The sequence below is a fragment of the Callospermophilus lateralis genome, chromosome 4, assembly GCF_048772815.1.
Source record: "Callospermophilus lateralis isolate mCalLat2 chromosome 4, mCalLat2.hap1, whole genome shotgun sequence".
NCBI classification, from domain to species: Eukaryota; Metazoa; Chordata; class Mammalia; order Rodentia; family Sciuridae; genus Callospermophilus; species Callospermophilus lateralis.
In genome coordinates this window covers 162191110-162208897 of record NC_135308.1, presented here as the reverse complement: position 1 = coordinate 162208897, position 17788 = coordinate 162191110, and the positions used below count along the sequence as shown (strand labels likewise).

The window sequence follows — 17788 nt, the reverse complement described above, 5'->3', positions numbered from 1 at the left end:
CAGGAGTGCAGCTGCCACCTGCCCCACTTGCTGGAGCGCCCACCCTAACCTAAAGGCCACTGACTCAGCCCCGTGGTGCCCGCAGCAGGGCCGGTTCCTAGCTGCCCAGTCGCCGTTGACTTTCTGACTGTGCTGGGTGAGGGCCGCGCCGTGGATTGGCCGCTGGCTTTCTCTTGCTGTGAACTTCAGTCCGTTCACCGTAACGTTATTTGAGAAAGCAGCGCTTCCCGCGTTGGTTATTTATTAAGCATTTTTGGTAAATGAGTCTCTAGTAAATGATGAGTAGAGTGAATTACTTGTCCTTGGACTCCAGTGGGGCCCTGTACCAAAGCTTCCTTACCTAGAGCATCACTTCGCATCACTGTCCCAGGTGCCGACCCAGGGGAAGGTGCAAGCTCTAGGGCTCACGCAGGCAGCCCACCCTGCCTGGCATGGCCTCAAGGCTGGCGGTGTGCCCGCTGTCAGTGTAGGCTGCCATCGCTTGGGGTTTCCACTCCCACTGTGGATTCAGAGGTGTGGGCTCGGTGCTTCTGGGGTGTCTTACCTACTTTAAACACAGCTGTCCCCTTTATCTGTGAGATGTGCTCCAAGGCCCCCTCCCCTCAGATGCCTGAAGACAAGGGTAGGCTGAGGTCCCCACGGCCAGATGCTGCTCCCTGATGGCCCCACCCAAGCAGCGCATCCCAGCCATTTGTCATTTTGTGAACACGGTGGGTCAAGGGTACTTACACAACCTATATACAGCCAAGTGCACGCCACTCTGTGTGTCTGCCATCCACCAAAAGGGTGTGAAGCAGCGCGTGTTTATAGGCCATTTCCCCTGTTATGTAGTTGAACTTATAAATTAGGCACAGTAAAAGATTAATAATAACAAATGATAAAAAGATAATTAATATGCTGTCATAAAAGTTATGTGAATGCCCTCTCTCTTGCTCTCTCTCTCTCTCTCTTTCAATACTTTCTTGTACCATGTAGTCCTGACCACAGCTGACCAAGGATAAAAGTGAAACCAGGTACAGGGAGATGACTGTAATCCTTGGGACTGTGTGACTGGCCTCTCTGAGTGAATAATATTGAGCACCTGCTGTGTGCCCGCCCTGTCTAAAGCGATTGGCAGGTACACACTTGGTCCTCTCACTACCTGTGTGACGTGGACATTATCATCTCCATTTGAAAGGCAAGGAGACAGAGCCTGGGGCTGGGGCTAGCCTGAGCCACCTGGCTCGTGGAGCAGGGTTTCCAACCAGGCTGCCTGGCCCCACGCAGGCTCAGGACGAGCCTCCTGGGTAAGAGGGCAAAGGCTGTGGTGTGTGCGCCCACCTCAGGTCCAGTTACTCTATTGAAGCAGTCATTTATGGAGTTTCATTTTTAGTAGGCATAACGCTGACCACTGCAGACACCAGGTAGTGTCAAAGTCAGGACTGCGCTGTCCACCAGAGGCCAGCCAGCGCACTGGGAGGAGAGCTGAGTGCCCAGCCCGCCAGGCCCCGCATGCACAGGGGGCTGAGCAGCTGGGTGGATGGCCCAGAGCTGCTGCCATTGACAAGCTCACCCCTGGACACGCACAGGCAGCAATCATGGTCACACCCCCTGAGGTCATGCTTTGAGGAGTTTCTGACCAGCATGTCCCACCTCCATTTTTCTTGGTCTTGGCCAGGGAAAGGACTGGATAAGGAGGAGAGCAGGGAAGGGAGCCAGGAGTAGGCAGGCTGGACACTCCCGCTACAGAGAGGCCTGCAGAATAGCTGAAGAAAGGCTGCTTCAGGTCACCCTGATTGGGCGTCCCTTCCACTTCTGTGTGTGCTCCCTGCGGACTCTGCTGCCCTCCTGCAAGTGGCCCTGGGCATCATGACCACTCACCTTTCAGTCAGGCATGGCTCATTTCCTACAGCCACATGCAGTGTGCATCCTGCCTCCTCACCACGCTTCCTCCTCCTGGTATTATTATTATTATCATCATCATCATTATTATCAGTGCTGGGGACTGAACCCAGCACCTTGTGCTTGCAAGGCAAGCTCTCTACCAACTGAGCTATATCCCCAGCCCCTCCTGGTATTATTTATTGGTGACATGATTTCATTATTAGAAATCCCAAAAGACTCTTCCCCCAAATGATACAATTAACATTAGAATTTGATTCACTGGAATCAAGATCAGTACACAAAGACCAATAATATTTCTAGAAAACTGTAATAAATAATTAGAAAAAGAAGAATTTTTAAAGTATTGCTAAAACTTTTTAAAAAAAATCAAATACCTATAAATATATCTTAACAATGAAAGCGCAGATTCTCTACATTGAAGAATACAAAGGTTGCTTTTAGAAATAATACCTGTCCTTCACGAACCCTCAGAAAGCAGGGAAGGAACGCTTCCCCGCCACATTCCAAGGCCAATGTGACTCTAAGACTGAATTCACGCAGGGGTGTCACGAGAAAAAATGCAGATGAGCATCCTTCCTGACTTGGTTGCATTCTCAACCAAAAATAGTGAGTCAAATCCAGCCATGTCACAAGCATCGGATGCTATGAACATGTGGGACTTATCCCTGCACTGCCAAGTTGGTTTAACTTCCCCCAAATCAATGAACCTAATACACAATATGAATAGAGTTAAGGCTAAAACCATATAATCATCTCAGTAGATGGAGAAAAAATATCTAAAAACTCCAACACCCATTCAAGATAAAACTTTCAACAAACTTGAAACAGAAAGGAAAATTTCTTAACCCAATAAAGGTCATTCATGGCAAACCCTTAGCTAACAGCATAGTGATGATAACAACGGAATGCTTTCCTCCTATGATCAGGAACCACACAAGGATGCCAGCCCTTGCCACTTCTGTTCAGCATCTGCTACAGTTCTCTACAGTCCAGTCAGGAAAGGAAAAGAAAGAGAAGGCATCCAGATTGGAAAGGAAGAAATGAAACTAGCTTTATTCTAAGAAAATGAGATTGTATCTGTAGGAAATTGTAAGGCAGAGAGAGGGAGGGAGAGAGAGAGAACTAATAGCATTCACAAAGGTTGCAGGATATAAGATTAATATACAAGATTATATTTTTGTAAACTAGCAATGAACAATCTGAAAATGAACTTCAGAATACAATTCCATTCTAATAGCATCAAAAGAATAAAATTCCCAGGAATAAATTAACCAAAAAGTGCCAGAATTGTACAATGAAAATTATAAAACACTTAGAAGAAATTAAAGGAGATGGAAATAAAGAGACATTCCATATTCATGGATTGGAGAACTCAACATTACTGAGATTCAGTTCTCTCCAAATTCATCTATGTATTCAGTACAAATGCTATCAAAGTCCAACTGGCTTTTTTATTTTTACAGTTAAAAAAAAGATCTTAAAACTTACATGAAAATACAAAGATCATGGAATTGCCCAAACAATCTTGGAAAAGAAGAATGAAATTATATTACTTAAGCCTCCTGATTTTGAATTCTAGAATAAAGCTACAGTAATAAAGATTTTGGAACTGGCATAAGGATAGACATATAGATCAATGGAACAAAATTGAGAACCTAAATACTTATCAGTTCACTTTTTGACAAATCTAATGGGGAAAAGGATTTCAAAATGCTGCTGAGAAAATTGAATATTCATTTCAAAAACATGATAAGGATGAGGAGACACTGGAACACTCCCACACTGTTGCGGGGCATGTGATCACCATGGAAAACAGCTTCTTTAAAAATCAAACCTAATTTACCATTTGACCCAGCAATTCCACACCTAGGTATAGGCCAAGAGAAATCAAAAAATGTAAGTCCACACAAACACATTGCAAATATTCATAGCAACATTGTTCATAATTTCCAAGCTGAAAATGATCCAAATGGTCGTCCGATGGTGACCAGATATTAAAAGATATTGTAATACTGATCGGGAATAAAAAGGAACAAGGTGCTCGAGCATGCTGTAGCATGGACAGGGCCAGCCACACTGGACTACTTGAAAGAAGCCAGACAGAGAGACCACATGTTCATTGTATGTTTCTGTCTACAGAACCAATCGCACAGAGAATGAAAACAGTTGTTGCCTCAAGCTGTGTGGAAGTAGGGAATGGAGTAAATGTACTTCTTCTGGGGTGGTGACAAGGTCCTACCATTAGCGGTGATGATTACACAGAAATTATTAAAAGTTGCCACGATCCCTTATTTGGGCATAAAAGATTATCTCTCCCAAGCCAAAAACTAAGCATGTATATATATTCCCTGATTTAATTTACCCTAGAGGAACTTATTTCCTTTTCAGATGTTGGGTCTCTCTTAGTAAGCACTTTCCATGTAAGTTTTGTTGCATTGATATTCACAGCATCTCTCTGTGAGAGGTAGGGGTTCTTTCCCCTCTTTCCGGTAAACAGGACCTCTCAATTTTCATATTTAATTTACTTATTGACAATTTTTAATTCTGGGTGAAGAAATGTGCCTCAGAGTACCTTGCTCATAACATTTTCTTTGTGTGGCGCGCCCGAAAGTGATCTCGCTAAGTAATCGTCCACTTATTTAATTGATGAGGTTGTTCGTACTAAGAACAAGCATAATTAATATTCTTAGTAAATTGGCAAGTTGAAATTGAACTGCCGGGAAGTTCTGAGCCACCAGGTGGGTGTTGGGAGGACTCTTAACACCGTGGACGCCCCTGGGAAGGGGGTCAGCCTGTGTCCCAGAGGTGGGCCTCATCCCTCACCTGGCCATCTCCTGCCCTCCTGATAGAGAACACGTGGGCAGGGGACTGGGGAGGTTCTGGTACCCCCAGGGCCCTGCTCTTGCACATGTGTGACATCATGGTCCTCAATTGAGGTATTCTCATTTCAAATCATAATGCTATTTGGTCAAAGCTCACTCTGTACCAAATTATGCTAAATATATATAATACTTTTCCTTCCTTTTCTGTCTTTTTCTTTTTTAAATTCCCTTGTGTACATACTCGTGCTCAGAGGCGTAATGTAAAGATGACAGGGGAAGAATTGCGACACATCCTAAATTGCATAATTGTAAACGTAAGTGATTCAGAATTCAAAGAACTAATGCAGATACTGGACCCCGGGGGCACTGGAATGGTCAGCATCGGTTCCTTCATTGATCTGCTGGAGAACCCCAAGGTAAGTTTCCTAATGACTTCGCTTCCGCTTTTCTCTTTATGGCAGGAAATTCAGTAAAATAAAAGATGCAGATGAAATGTGGTTTGAGTCAGTTAACGACTTCACATTTGCAACTGAATTAATTTTCATTGTAAGTAAGAGTTCACAAGTCATTTAACTTTTACTTTCCAAATCTCATCAAAGGACAATATTTGACACTTCTGAAAACCCCTCTGCGGACAGCACTGTGCTTGTGACCGTGCCTTGGAGGGGTGTTTGCGACAACTACACCATGCGGCTTACCTTTCAAGAAAGCACTGCTTATTACCTCTAGTGACTGTCGCCTGCTTTTAGTATCTGTTTCTTTTGCATGGAGAGTTGACATTTTATTATTATAAATGCATCTGTAACCTTGATAGCTATTAGCATTTAACATTTTGAGACTTTTTAAAGAAATAGATTAGTTTCAGATAATGCAAAAAAGGATAGGCTTTAGCAGATTCTTGCTGCAATGTTTGTTGAAGATGTCTTTTAACAGGTACAAATTAGCTCCTGATTTTAGATTTAAGAAGCTGCATGGCTATATGTCTACATCAAACTGTCACAGAAAAAGAGATGTCTCCAGAGAAGGGTCCCAGAAGTTTCCAGAGGTAGGGGGAACTTGACTCAGGACCAGAGGGGTTCTTGGCACATGTGACAGAAAAGAATTTCGGCATGCACCATGCAAAGTCAGAGAGAGAGGTTTATTTAGGAAGTAGATACACACTGAAGGGAGAGTGTGGGCTACAGAGAGTGAGAAGCCTCACCTGGGGTGGGGGCTCCCCTGTTTATAGATGGGCTATAGTTAAGGGCTGGACTGGAGGTGGAGCCAAGGTGGAGCTGGGCAATCCTGCACCAGTCTTCCCTGAGCTTGCAGGTCAAGGGCGTGTTGCTCAGGTTCACAACTGTGCTTTCTGCACCTTAGTGGCTTGTGGGTGTTTCCTTTAAGACTCAGTCTCTCTCCTTATCCTAAATCCCTGTCTCAAACCAGTCACATCCAGAGTTGCACCTTTGCCTCAGATATGACGTTTCTATTGAATGGATTTCACTGGGGTGCCTGTCTTTGGTAACAGGGTTGAAAGCATTTGACCAATGCCTGCTGTATCTTGTTCTGGTGGCTTCTGGGTAGGATGCAGTTAACATCATGGATGAGTTCTTCCCCCTGTTGCAGGTTCACACCATGGTCTTGCAGAGTTGGGTGCACATCCATTGGTTAGCAATGGGCAGTTTATTACAGGGAACGTCTCATGTTTAATTCCCTTCTCTTGGTACCTCTAGAAATTGCCACCGACATGGTGGAGACAGTGTTGGTGGGCTCACTAGGGAGCTCACTGACGATATCCAGAACTACAAAGATGAAAATGATGATAAAGTCCCGGATCCCAACACACTTCCCTCCACTCTGAGTGTGTGAACCTATTTTGCAAAAGATGGTTAAACTCATAGTTATGTGATCCTGCAGCCTATTTCGTCAACTTCACTTTATGATGAGCTCAAATAGACATGATTTAATTTGCATATATAAATCATATGGTCTGATACATATCTATTTAAACATGAACGTCTGCTGACGTATTTTCTAGGAAGTGTGGGAAGGCTGACAGGGCAGACAGGGAAGAGTGCCTTGCGTGCTGCCCTGAGAAGGGCTGGGGTGAACCTGTGCCCAGGCAGCGTCTGTGACGGGGGACCTGTAACTGTGCCTCGGCTTGGTTCACTGCTGGTGCCTCGGAGCGGGACCAGCTCAGGGCAGGATGTGGAGCCTCTGGGCAGGGGTGGGGAGCAGCTCAGCCTGCATTCAGCTCAGCCTCCTCCGCTTAGGAGCTGTGAGGGCAGGGGCGCTCCACCTCCCCCAGACTCCTGTCTGCCTCTGAAAGGCAAGGTTGGCAACAGTCGCACCTTGTAGGGCTGTGAGGGAAATTCAGCGGACAACCCCACAGACTGTTTAGACTCTGGTTACATTAAGCTTCAGCCCTTTTAACGTCATGATTTCCTGAGTGCCCCCTTGGTAAGGCCACGTCATGTCCAACCCAGGCCCCTTGGTCCTTCCTTGGCCCTAACTCCAAAGTCCCTTCCACATGTGGAAGTGAAGCCTGCTGGGAGATGGACCTGTGTCAGCTCTTGGGTGTCCTCATGTCTGGACGTCACAGCAGTCCTGCGCCATGTGGGCCGGACACTCCCTGCAGGAGAGGTGGTAGCCTTGCTCAGTAGAAACCCGATCATGTCAGCCGTGCTCACACCCCTCTTTTGGCTTTTGGGGGGGTGGGGGCTCTGGGGATAAAGCAGAACTTCCAGAAGTGGCTGGTGAGGAGCCTGTGTGGCCCCTGCCTGTCCTTGGGCTTCCCCAGGTGGCCCTCCCAGGCCTCAGCACTGTGGCTCCTTCCTGCTCCTCCTCCCTGGTGGACCACCTCCAGAGCCCAGCGTGCCCAGCACTGGCTCAGGACCCTCCCTGATGCCTCTGGCCACGCCCCATCCTCCAGTTACAGACCTTGGGCAGCCCCTGCTCCCGTCATGGCCACTGAGCCTACTGTGGCCTTCCGGCTACTACTGCCCAGGTACCACAGGGCGTGGCCTCCTGGTCATTGGCTGAATGAGTGAAGAAGAGAAGTTAGAAAGCATAGGTGTGCAAGCAGGGGAAGCGAACAGCACCACGGACCTCAGCTCGGGGCTCATCTTCCCACCACACTTCGTCCTGCCCCTCTGCCCTCCAATCCTGTGTGCGCGTGGGCACACACACATTTTCTTTTTTTAAAAAAATAGCTTATTGAGGTATAACTGATATTTTTAAAGCTGCACATATGTAATATATATATTTTGGTGAGTTTGGATACAAATTTTCATGTTATACTTAATTCTATTTAAAAACAGGATCACATAATCAGTGACGTTTTAGCCTGTGTTGTTTTTCATTATTACATTGTTAACATTTAACATCAAGAAAACTCTGCTATCTAATTTTCAAAGATGCTGAACTTCCTGTTATGCTCTAGATGTCCTCTTCTGTTTTTCCCTTTGGCCGATTTTCCGGCATCTGCTCTCCGGCATCCCTCTAAGATTGGTGTTGAGTCTAAGATGCTGGAGACAGAAGTGTTGAGAAAATAGCACGTAAGAGACTGTGCTTTATTTTACTCACTACTTTAATGACTTTGAAGAGGAGCGTATGGAGAGAGCGCAAGATGCAGAGCGTCCAGCCGCCCCCATCTCTCCAGCGGCAGACAAGGCCAGCCCTAAGGCTGTAAGTCATCAGACTGTCCGTTCTGACCCACGGGTGCCGTGGTCAAGCTCCTTCCAGACACCTTCCTTCAGCCTCACTCGCAGCTTTCTGACCCCTAGCCAGTGCTGGCCTTGGCTCCTTTCTCATTTTGCCATCTTGACACACAAGAACACCATCTCATTATTTGCCTTTATTTAATTTCTAGATGATGGATTTTCATGTTTATCCTATGCTTAAACAAATAAGTGAAAATTAAATACTATCCCCATTTTCACTTGGCAACCGGAGGGCAAACTGACCTGCTTCAGGTCTCAGAGCTGGGGGCCAACTGAGGCAGAGCTAAAGTTCAAGTTCAAGTCCAAGACTAAGTCCAAGTCCTTCTGCCTACAAAGCCCCTGCTGCCTTCCTGAATGGCTTTTACTTGTCTGCTTTCTCTTTCCACCCAGACAAGAAGAACTTTGCCCTGTGCAGAGTCCAAGATGCCACTCCACCTGGCCTGGAATTCGGTAAGCAGCACCCGCCTTAGGGTCCCTTCCTGTGTGGTCTGGTGCACAAGGAGTCGCTTTGTGAATATGCTTGCTTCTCCATCAGGTGGAAGAAATGGTTCACGATGCGATCACTAGACATCTGCAAGCTTTCTATGACACGCTGCAGTCATATGACCTCAGAGACACAGGGTCCATCAGTCGAAGTAACTTCAAGAAAATCATGCACACTTTCTGCCCATTTTTAACAAATGAACATTTAACAAAGTAAGTTTTTTGTTTACAAAATTAATTCACTTCATGGCTTTCATTGTCTCACAATTCCAAATATTTAAGGTTGTTTTGCAATGCTAATAGCTTAAGTTAATAATAGCTATTATTGATCAAGTCCTTCATAAGCACTGGTCATCACCTAAGGGTTCACATACATTAGGATTCAGACCTGACCATAGTCGTGTGGTGTTAGAGTCTGTAAACAAGTCAGGATGGCGCCTGACATTTTGCCAGAGAAATGTTAGGGTCTGTAAACAAGTCTGGATGGCGCCTGGCCAAATGCCAGGGGGAGTGGTTTGTGAAGTAATGCCATCGAGCCATTAAGTGTGGAGATTCCTTATTGGTTGACTGCTGTATCTAGTTTATGTTAATTAGATAAGCTGTGTGGAATGTATAAATACCGCTCCTGTCCTACAATAAACGCTCCCACTCCTGCTGTATCAATCTACGCAAGTTGCTCGTCACCCCCCGGTTATTTTGCTGCAGCCGGACTGCGGCAGTGTGGGGAGGCTAGGCTCACCCCTCTCATGGGTGGAGAAAACACAGGCCTAGGGGGTGGACCTTAAACCCAGGTCACGGGTAAGTTTGGAGCCTTGGTTGGTCTGGCTCTCTAGCCACCCAGATCTTTTTGTTGTTTTTGCCAAGCAAATATTATGCTTTAGTCTTTTGTAGTATCTTGTAAGATGCAAGATTTCGTCTGAACCTCCTGTGTCGTAGTCACTTCAGTTAAACTGGCTGAGTTTGCAGGTCCGAGCATCATTGAGAGTCACTCATGGTCTTAAAAATTCCTCAAAGGAATTTCATCCTATGGAGTGTGTCTGTCATTCTTTGCTGTCCAAGAAATTAAAACTGAGGTATTTAAAAAGAGTCATCGTGGAAAACACACATACTTGTATTTCCATGCAGGCTCAGGGTCAAAATAATGATTTGTGGGTGTCAGTACAGTGACGGGAATCGTGGCAGGTATAATGGAAGAGCCCAGTTAGAAGTGCTGTTAGGAACTGAGCTACTCTCTGAAAACCTATTCCTAGCTCCTATTTAGACTCTCCCCCACAACCTTAGGGACGCTGGGAAACAGGCCACTCGGGCACACATTCCCTGGGGTCAAGCAGGGCATGGTCACACAGCTGTGCCTTGGCAGGGCTCCCCAGGAAGCAGGAGGGGAGCAGTGTGGAAAGGCAGTCGATGCCTTGGGGTCAACAAGAAATAGTCTTGGCCTCGCTGATGCCCCAGAGGTGTCCTCAGATAGTACCTGGCAAGCTCCTGTCTTGCACTCACAGTTCTGCCTCAGAGCTCGTAGCCAGCTCAGAGTGCCAGTCCTGGACCTTACCCACCACTGATGCCTTGTGGGTCTTAATGAATTTGTGGAAGTTTATTTTGGGTCCTTAGGCTTCACTGAGTTTGCAACAATGCGTAAGTTCACAATTAGAAAAATATTTAGCAAAATATTGAAAAAGAAATCAATCCTAGGACTGGGTGAAGGGTGGGTGGTGCCACTAACTGACAGAGCACTTGCTACCCATGCACCACAAAAACAGAAAGAAAGAGAAATCAGTCCCACTAGATTAGTGGTTTTCTACATTTTCTAAAATATTTTTATATTCTAAAATTCCAACATAAGTACTTAAATGAGAAAAAAATTCTTTCTTTACACTTCTTGTGTTTTTATTGTGGTAAACTTTATATGCAATAAGCTCCACATATTTAAACAATATCATTTGATGAAATTCCTCATGTGTCCACATCCACGAAGCCACCACAGGGTGTTAATCAAGACGTCAAACTTGAAATCTTTCTTGTGCCTTTGTGCAATGCATTATTCCCCATCCCCCTCCCAAACAAACACTGGCCTGCTGTTGCTGTAGATTGCTTTGCATTCTCTAGGACTTCATGTAAGTGGGAGAATGCAGGATTCTCTTCTTTGGTCTGAATTTATTGACTCAGCATAATGATGTTCAGACTCATTCTTATGGTACATATATCAACCGTTTGGTCTTTTTTTTTTTTTTTTTTGCTGAGTAGTATTCCATTATACTGGCACGGCCTCGCCAGTTTGTGGATCCATGTATCTGCTGATGGACATGTTTGGTGTCCAGTTTGGGGCTATTAAAATAAGCAGTGTGCCTTGTACAACTCTTTGTGTAGACATAGGTTTTTATTTCTCTTGGATAGCTACCTAGGAGTAGAATGGCTAGTTCCTCTGATAACTGTCTCCCAAAGTGGCCACACTGCTGCACACACCCGTGAGTAGAGGTGGAGGCTGTAGTTACCATGTGCCCATCATGCTGGGTGTTTTGATTGTATCCATTCTAATGGCGTGCCCTGTTCTCCACTCTCAGACTCGGCAGTAAGTTTCAGGACACAGTTTCAGGAAGAATCCTGTACAAGAAATTTTTGGCATGTGTTGGAATTAAGGACCTGCCCACTATTCCTCCCATTTCTGTTTCCAAGGAGAAGTCAAGTGAACATTTCCAGAAAGAGCAGCAGCAGCCGCCGGATCTTTCAGAGAGGTAAAGAAAGGGAAGCCACGGTGGAGTAGGCGTTAGTAGCTGTTTGTTGGCTAAACGAGTATTTTAGTAGTTTATTATTTAAATAAGAAAGACGCTGCCCTGTACACACAGAGATGAGGGTCGGTGAATTTTAAGGAGTGGTTGAAACCACCTATGAACTTTAGGAACGCAAGTGCAGTGGTCCGAGGTTGAGGGACGCACCTCCAGTTCTCCTGCACCTGGTGGCCAGCCTGGGTCAGGGCCCGGGACTCACCTCCCTGAGAGGCTCCACGGCTGTGCTCTTCCCTCCCCACACTCATGTCCGCTCTCCTCCAGAGACCAAGATTCCTCACCACCGTCATAGTTACTACAAAACACGCCAGCCAGCCAGCTAACGCTCTCTAATGCGGATGATGGAAATATTTAAATGATTGCCAAATTGAATTGTAACCATAAAACACACTTAGTAAATCTATAAAAAGCTGGACTGATGAACATTCTAGTTCTTCATTTTGAAAAATCAGCCTTAGTCTAATGAAAAGATATTCTTTTAGCTTGCTTGTTCTTAGCTTGTCATAAATCACGGCAGAGGGAGAACTCCAAGACTCCGCTGGCTCACATCCCTGTAAAAATATTCTCAAGTGTAGAGCAATGGGAATATTTTAATGATATGATAACGAAATTTGAATATCTGACTTTTCAATAGTAGCTTTATAAACGAGCAGAGAGATGGCATTTTAAGAGAAAGGTTGGATATTCTGTGTGTTGGCTTCCGAACGCCCTGGGAGGAGCGATGGCAATTAAGCATTGCGTGAAGTCAGACTTTGCCGGAGCTTTGGAAGCTGGGGGAGCAGAGCAGGAGTGGACGTTTATGCCCACGACTGTCTTGTCCCCTTCTGGAGAGCAGGGGCAGCAGTTATCTTCCCCGCACACACATGTGCACTTGTAGCACACACAAAATCACACCTCCCAGATCCAGTCAGTCTGCAGATCACGTGGCTCCCTTTCCTTCCATGGCCCTTGGTGATTCCTTGGTCTACTTACCACAAAATGACCTACTTCTCCCATTTGAAGTCTTATGATGGGCCCAGTTCATTAAAAAATCCCTCACGGGCACCAGGCCCACACCATTTTCACGAAGCTCAAAGCGCATCTGGGTCAGCCGGAGGACGACAGCCCCGCCCCCGTCCTGCCCACTGCAGCGCGTTCCAGAGCACAGGGGTCTGGGCAGCCCCACCTTGCTGAGCATCTGTGTCCTCACTTGGAAGTGGGGACGGGGGTCCTCCCTGCTGTTGTGGGGTAAAGAGAGGATGGGCCAGACCCACGGGATGCGCCCATCTGAACATCCGCTTGTGCTTTTAGAACCAAGCCCCCCGAGGGTACAACCACCGAGACCAAGAACATGACCAAGGAGGAAGTCATTGAAAGACTCAAAACCTGTGTCCAGGAGCAGGACCCCGTGTTCAGGCAACGGTTTCTCGAGGTCAGCCAGGAGCCTGAGGGGAAGATCGACCTGTGTGACTTCAGGAAGGTAGGAGAAGGGGTCTGCTGTACCACTGTCCCTGCACAGCCAGTGGCTTCCCGGTGCCAGCACACTTCACCAGGGCAGAGCCCAGTCTCCAGTGTGCTGTAGTCTGGGACAGAGCAAAGCCGTTGCTGGTCCCCTTTCCACAGTTCAAAAGGACGCTGTGGCAATCCCCTCCTAGAATACTTCCAACAGGGGTGTGGCCAGCTTTTGATGAACTTTTAAAACAAGAAAGTCTGCTGCCTTGCGTGGCTGTCTCCTGCAGACGGACACCAGGCCTCATGGGCGGGGTCGGGGTGGGCACACAAAGTCACTCAGGCCCCACCTGCCAGTGAACAATCCCCACGATGCTGTGGTAACAGATCTGGGAGTTGTTTCTCTAGAAAATTGAAAAAAAAAAAACCAAAACAAAAAAAAACCCAGCCTGGCAGTGAAATTTGGAGGTGCAGAGGGCCGACCTGCTGTGCTCCCGGGAACTCGAGCCTCTGCTATAGAGGCTCAGCCTGGAGGCTCTGCGCAGCTCCCAGGAGTTAATGTAAACCGTTGCTTCAGATTCCTATCTGCCCCCTCCAGGGGCTCGGCTCTCAGCTGTTTTTAAGAAAAGCATTTTGGTCAACATGGTGCCGCGTCCGTGGGGACAAATGTGGAAGGCAGTGGAGTGTGTCTCCAAGAGGAGGACGACTGTGCCAGTGGCCGCTGTGTTCCAGGTGCCTGCCCCATGCCAGGCACGGTAACAGGCTCTTTCTGAGTCTTATTTCTGAGCCCCATGGAGCTCATTCAGCTCATTTCCTGGATGGACAAGATGGGGCAGGGCTCAGGGCACCCACAGGGTAGGGAGCTGTGGAGATGGTCCCGATATTCCTCCTCCCAAAACGGAGCAAAGCCAAAGATGGGCTTTTGTGCGCACAAGGGCGGACAAGGAGATCCGACTCCAGAGGTGCTAGACGCAGGGGAGGGGGAGGAGGAAGTCAAGTGGTTCCCAGGGTCCTGGCTTGGGGGATCAGGTGGGGATACTGAGTGACGACATAGCGGGAGCAGGTACAGGGAGTCTGGGAGCATTGCAGGGGTTTAACAGGGTGCCAGTCACCTAGTCTCACTGCTCCCCTGCCCCACCCCTGCAGGGCCCTGTTCCGGGTCCTGGCCCTAAGGCACAGCACTGGGACTCGGAGTTCACCCACAGGCGCACTGGGGCCTGCTGGTCTGAGAGGGCAGGTGGCTGCCCTGGAGCAATGGCAGAGGCGGCCCAGGGCTGGGGCTCCCAGGGCAGCTCTCCTCTGGGCACCAGGGCCCTCAGCTTGGCAGAGATGTGCGTCAGGAGCAAGAGTTAGAAATGGCTGAGCCAGTGTCCCAACTCCTCATGTCCCACCCCCTCTTCTGCCCTGCTGGAGGCAGAGCCTTGCCTAGCACCAAGCACACCTTCCTCCTTCCTCCCCAGAGCTCCTGTCCCTCTGTGTGACCAGACTCCCAGGCCCAGGAATCAGTACCCTCCCCACTGCCAGCAATTCCTGATGCCATCCATTTCCCACTCAGGGAACAGAGACCCCGGCCTATGTAGCCTCTGGACATAGTCGGGCATCCCGTTGCCCTAGGTGGGATGAGTAATGCAACGATTATGACTGAGCAAACTAGATCTCCTAAAAGTCAGGTATTAAAGCTTCTCACTCTTCTGGTTTTCAGTTTTCTATTGGGAGCATTCAACCCTGATCAGTAAATAAAACAGATATTCTAAAAACTCTTTTTGTGTATCATGGTCAGTTAACAGAAAGGAAGAATGTAAAATCAAGGGCATAATAAGAGGGCAGAGATTTCCTAATCAAAGAAGCAGATGTGTCCACACGGCAACAAAGACAGAGGAGAGATTTCATTGATATCTTTGCCAGCCACGCACCCCTTGGGCCTTTGCAGCTGTGGCTTTGATCTCAGGCAGGCTCTGGTGACAGTCAGTGCGCGGAATTCCTGATGCCCCTCGGGCCTGCCTGGGTCTGGGGGCAAGGGGGATGCCTGGGGAAAAGCATCTATATTGTGGCTGGGAGGGACTGGCTTGGGTTAGTTCCAGAGCTTCCTCTTCCACATGGCTCCTGAGTTAGTAGATGTTTTAAGGAACTGACCAGCTTTGTGTTTGAGGTCCCCCACGTCTCATTTGTGTCAGTCCAAGTCCCACATGACCATGAGAAGTCTGCATTTCTCCATCCTCTCTGCAGAGGCCACAGCAGGACCTCTCAGCACACAGCTGAAGAGGCAGGTCCCTCTGGGGCTCAAGAGGCTGCACCTCCATGTCAGCCGACCCTGTCTTCGGGCTTCTCGGTGTTTGCCTTTGGCACCCAGGGCCTTGCCCCCTGTGGGCGGGATCTCCTAAATGCCACAATAGTGTGGGGACTTTTGTCCAGAGTGCAGGCCACATCTGGAAGGGAGACCAGTTCTGGGGTGAGCCCTCTCACGTCTTTATTTTTATTTACTTATTTATTTTGGTGCTGGGGTTTGAACCCAGGAGTGCTCTACCACTGGGCCACATCCCCAGCCCTTTATATTTTTTATTTTGAGACAGGGTCTTGCTAAATTCCTGAAGCTGACTTTGAACTTGCTTCAGTTGCTAGCATTACAGGCCGTATCACTGCACCCAACTACAGTCCTTAACTTGCCACCCTATTGCCATGTAATTAACCCAAGCTTTGCTAGAGAGGCCCGCTGCCTGGCCACAGACCCCCCATCCCAATTCATCATCAGCGGCTCCCAGGCGAGTGCAGGCGCATATCCTGAGTTGTCCTCTGAAGGGTCCCCTGCTGGGGACTTGAGTCCCTCAGTCTTGCCGCTTCCCCGCACTCTGGTGCTCTTGAGGGTCCCAGCCAAGCCTGCACCTTGCTAGTTGTCCTCATTGGTGGTGTCTGCTTCCTGTGAATTAGTGCACCCCATCTGGAAGCAGTAATAAATGCATGTGTGTTGTTATTTTCTCTATTGTACATTGTTTTACATTTCATTTATTTCTGCTGTTACATCATTTCCTTCCTTCTACTTGATTGGATTAACTTGCTTTTACTTCTCTAATTTCTTGAGATAGAATTTTAGATAATTGATTTCAGCCTTTATTTCTCTAACATATGAAATTATGCTATACATTTCCCTCAAAGTACAGGGTTTGCTACACCATACGAATTTTTTTATATTATATTTTCATTATCATTCAGTTCAAAATAACTTTACAATTTACTTTCTGATTTCTTCTTTTTTTATGGTTTATTTGAAAAGTGTGTTTAGCCTCCAAATGTTTGGGATTTTTACTTTACCTTTTGCTATTGATTTTAAAGTTGATTGTATTATAGTCATCTGATAGGTTCTAAAGTCTAAATGACATAGTCAGTCTTTTGAAATATATTGATGCTCAGCTTATGACCCAGCGTACACAGGCAGTTTTGGCAGCTGTTCCACAAATACTCGTGAAGAGGGCAAGCCCCGCCATAGGAGGCTTGGGTTCTGAGCACGCCTGGTAGGTTAGATTTTAGAGGTTCTTAATTCTTACCAGATTCTTAGCTGCTCATTCCATCAGTCGTTGTGCTGAATTCCCCCATCTGTTGATGGTTAGTTTAGTAAAACTCTTTTTTCTCCTGTTGGTTGTTGCATTATCACTTTGAGGCTGAAGTGCTGGGCACACATAGATTCAGAATTGCAAAGACTTCCTCAGAGCTGTCTGGTTTCACCTTATGGCATGGCTGTCTCTGTGCTGAGAAGTGCTATTTGCCTTCAACCCTATTTTGCAGTTTTGTTCACTCGTTTGTACGCAGGTAAAATCAGAGTGTTCCGTGGACAGATGAAGTCGATACTTCATTGACTTCCCTCCCTCAAGGAGGTGTTCTCAAGTTCTGGAAGTCAGATCTGTGGTGTGCAAAGGGCCACAGTGGAATAGGCTCCAAGGCCCGAGGCTCTGGGACAGGAGAAATCGGCAGTGAGCACCCTGCCACCACATTCCCCTGTGTTCTCTTCTCAACAGCTAGACAGACTTGTAATGTAGGATTAAAAAAAAAAAAAAAAAAAAAGATGAACGCTATACTTTTATTTTATTTATTTATTTTTATGTGGTGCTTAGGATGGAACCTAGTGCCTCACGTGTTAGGCAAGTGCTCTACCACTGAGACCCAGCCCCAACCCATAATATAGAAATTTAATATGAGTCCAATTACAATTGGATAAAATGACTTTGAATTTTATATGCAAAATAGAAACTTGATCTGAGAATAGCTAAGAACATACAAAAAGGAGGGAAATTCAGGAAAAGACCTTTTTTTACTAAATTAAAAAAAAAAAAAAACACGTTGCAGTGAGAGAGATGTATAAGCCAACAAAATAGAAACTTTCAGATGTGTTCCCCCGCACCGTGCGAATCCCACCAATGGTCAGAGTTCCCTTCACTTTGGGACTGTGTTTGCTATGTTCCCAGGGCCTGGCTTGGCACCTGCCATGTAGGTGCTCAAAGGTCTGAACAACTGAACAATGGGAAGCCACCTCTTTGTCTTGTGCACTACCGTTTCCAAATCTCTCAGTTGTTTTTTAAGTTTATCATATTTATGTCTTTGCCATTATGTTTGGAGTTTTGTGCAACCAAATACATCCATCTTCCTTCTTTTTTTCTTTGAAAATGAAGTCCAGGTTACCCATCTTGGTGAGCAAGGTGTT

The 17788-nt window shown here is 46.8% G+C and overlaps 2 protein-coding genes across 2 annotated transcripts in view; both read left to right on the top strand.

Moving 5' to 3' along the window:
- LOC143398582 (EF-hand calcium-binding domain-containing protein 6) overlaps positions 1 to 11993 on the top strand; it is a 96962-nt gene extending 84969 nt beyond the window's left edge. The window contains exons 13-15 of the mRNA XM_077109279.1: positions 607 to 622; positions 8798 to 8857; positions 11935 to 11993. Of these exons, the coding sequence (XP_076965394.1) occupies positions 607 to 622; positions 8798 to 8857; positions 11935 to 11993 (135 nt within the window). The remainder of the gene's footprint in view (positions 1 to 606; positions 623 to 8797; positions 8858 to 11934) is intronic.
- A 995-nt stretch (positions 11994 to 12988) lies between these two features.
- Positions 12989 to 17788, top strand: part of Efcab6 (EF-hand calcium binding domain 6) — a 103054-nt gene continuing 98254 nt past the window's right edge. The window contains exon 1 of the mRNA XM_077109278.1: positions 12989 to 13129. Within this exon, the coding sequence (XP_076965393.1) occupies positions 13001 to 13129 (129 nt within the window). The 5' untranslated portion in view covers positions 12989 to 13000. The remainder of the gene's footprint in view (positions 13130 to 17788) is intronic.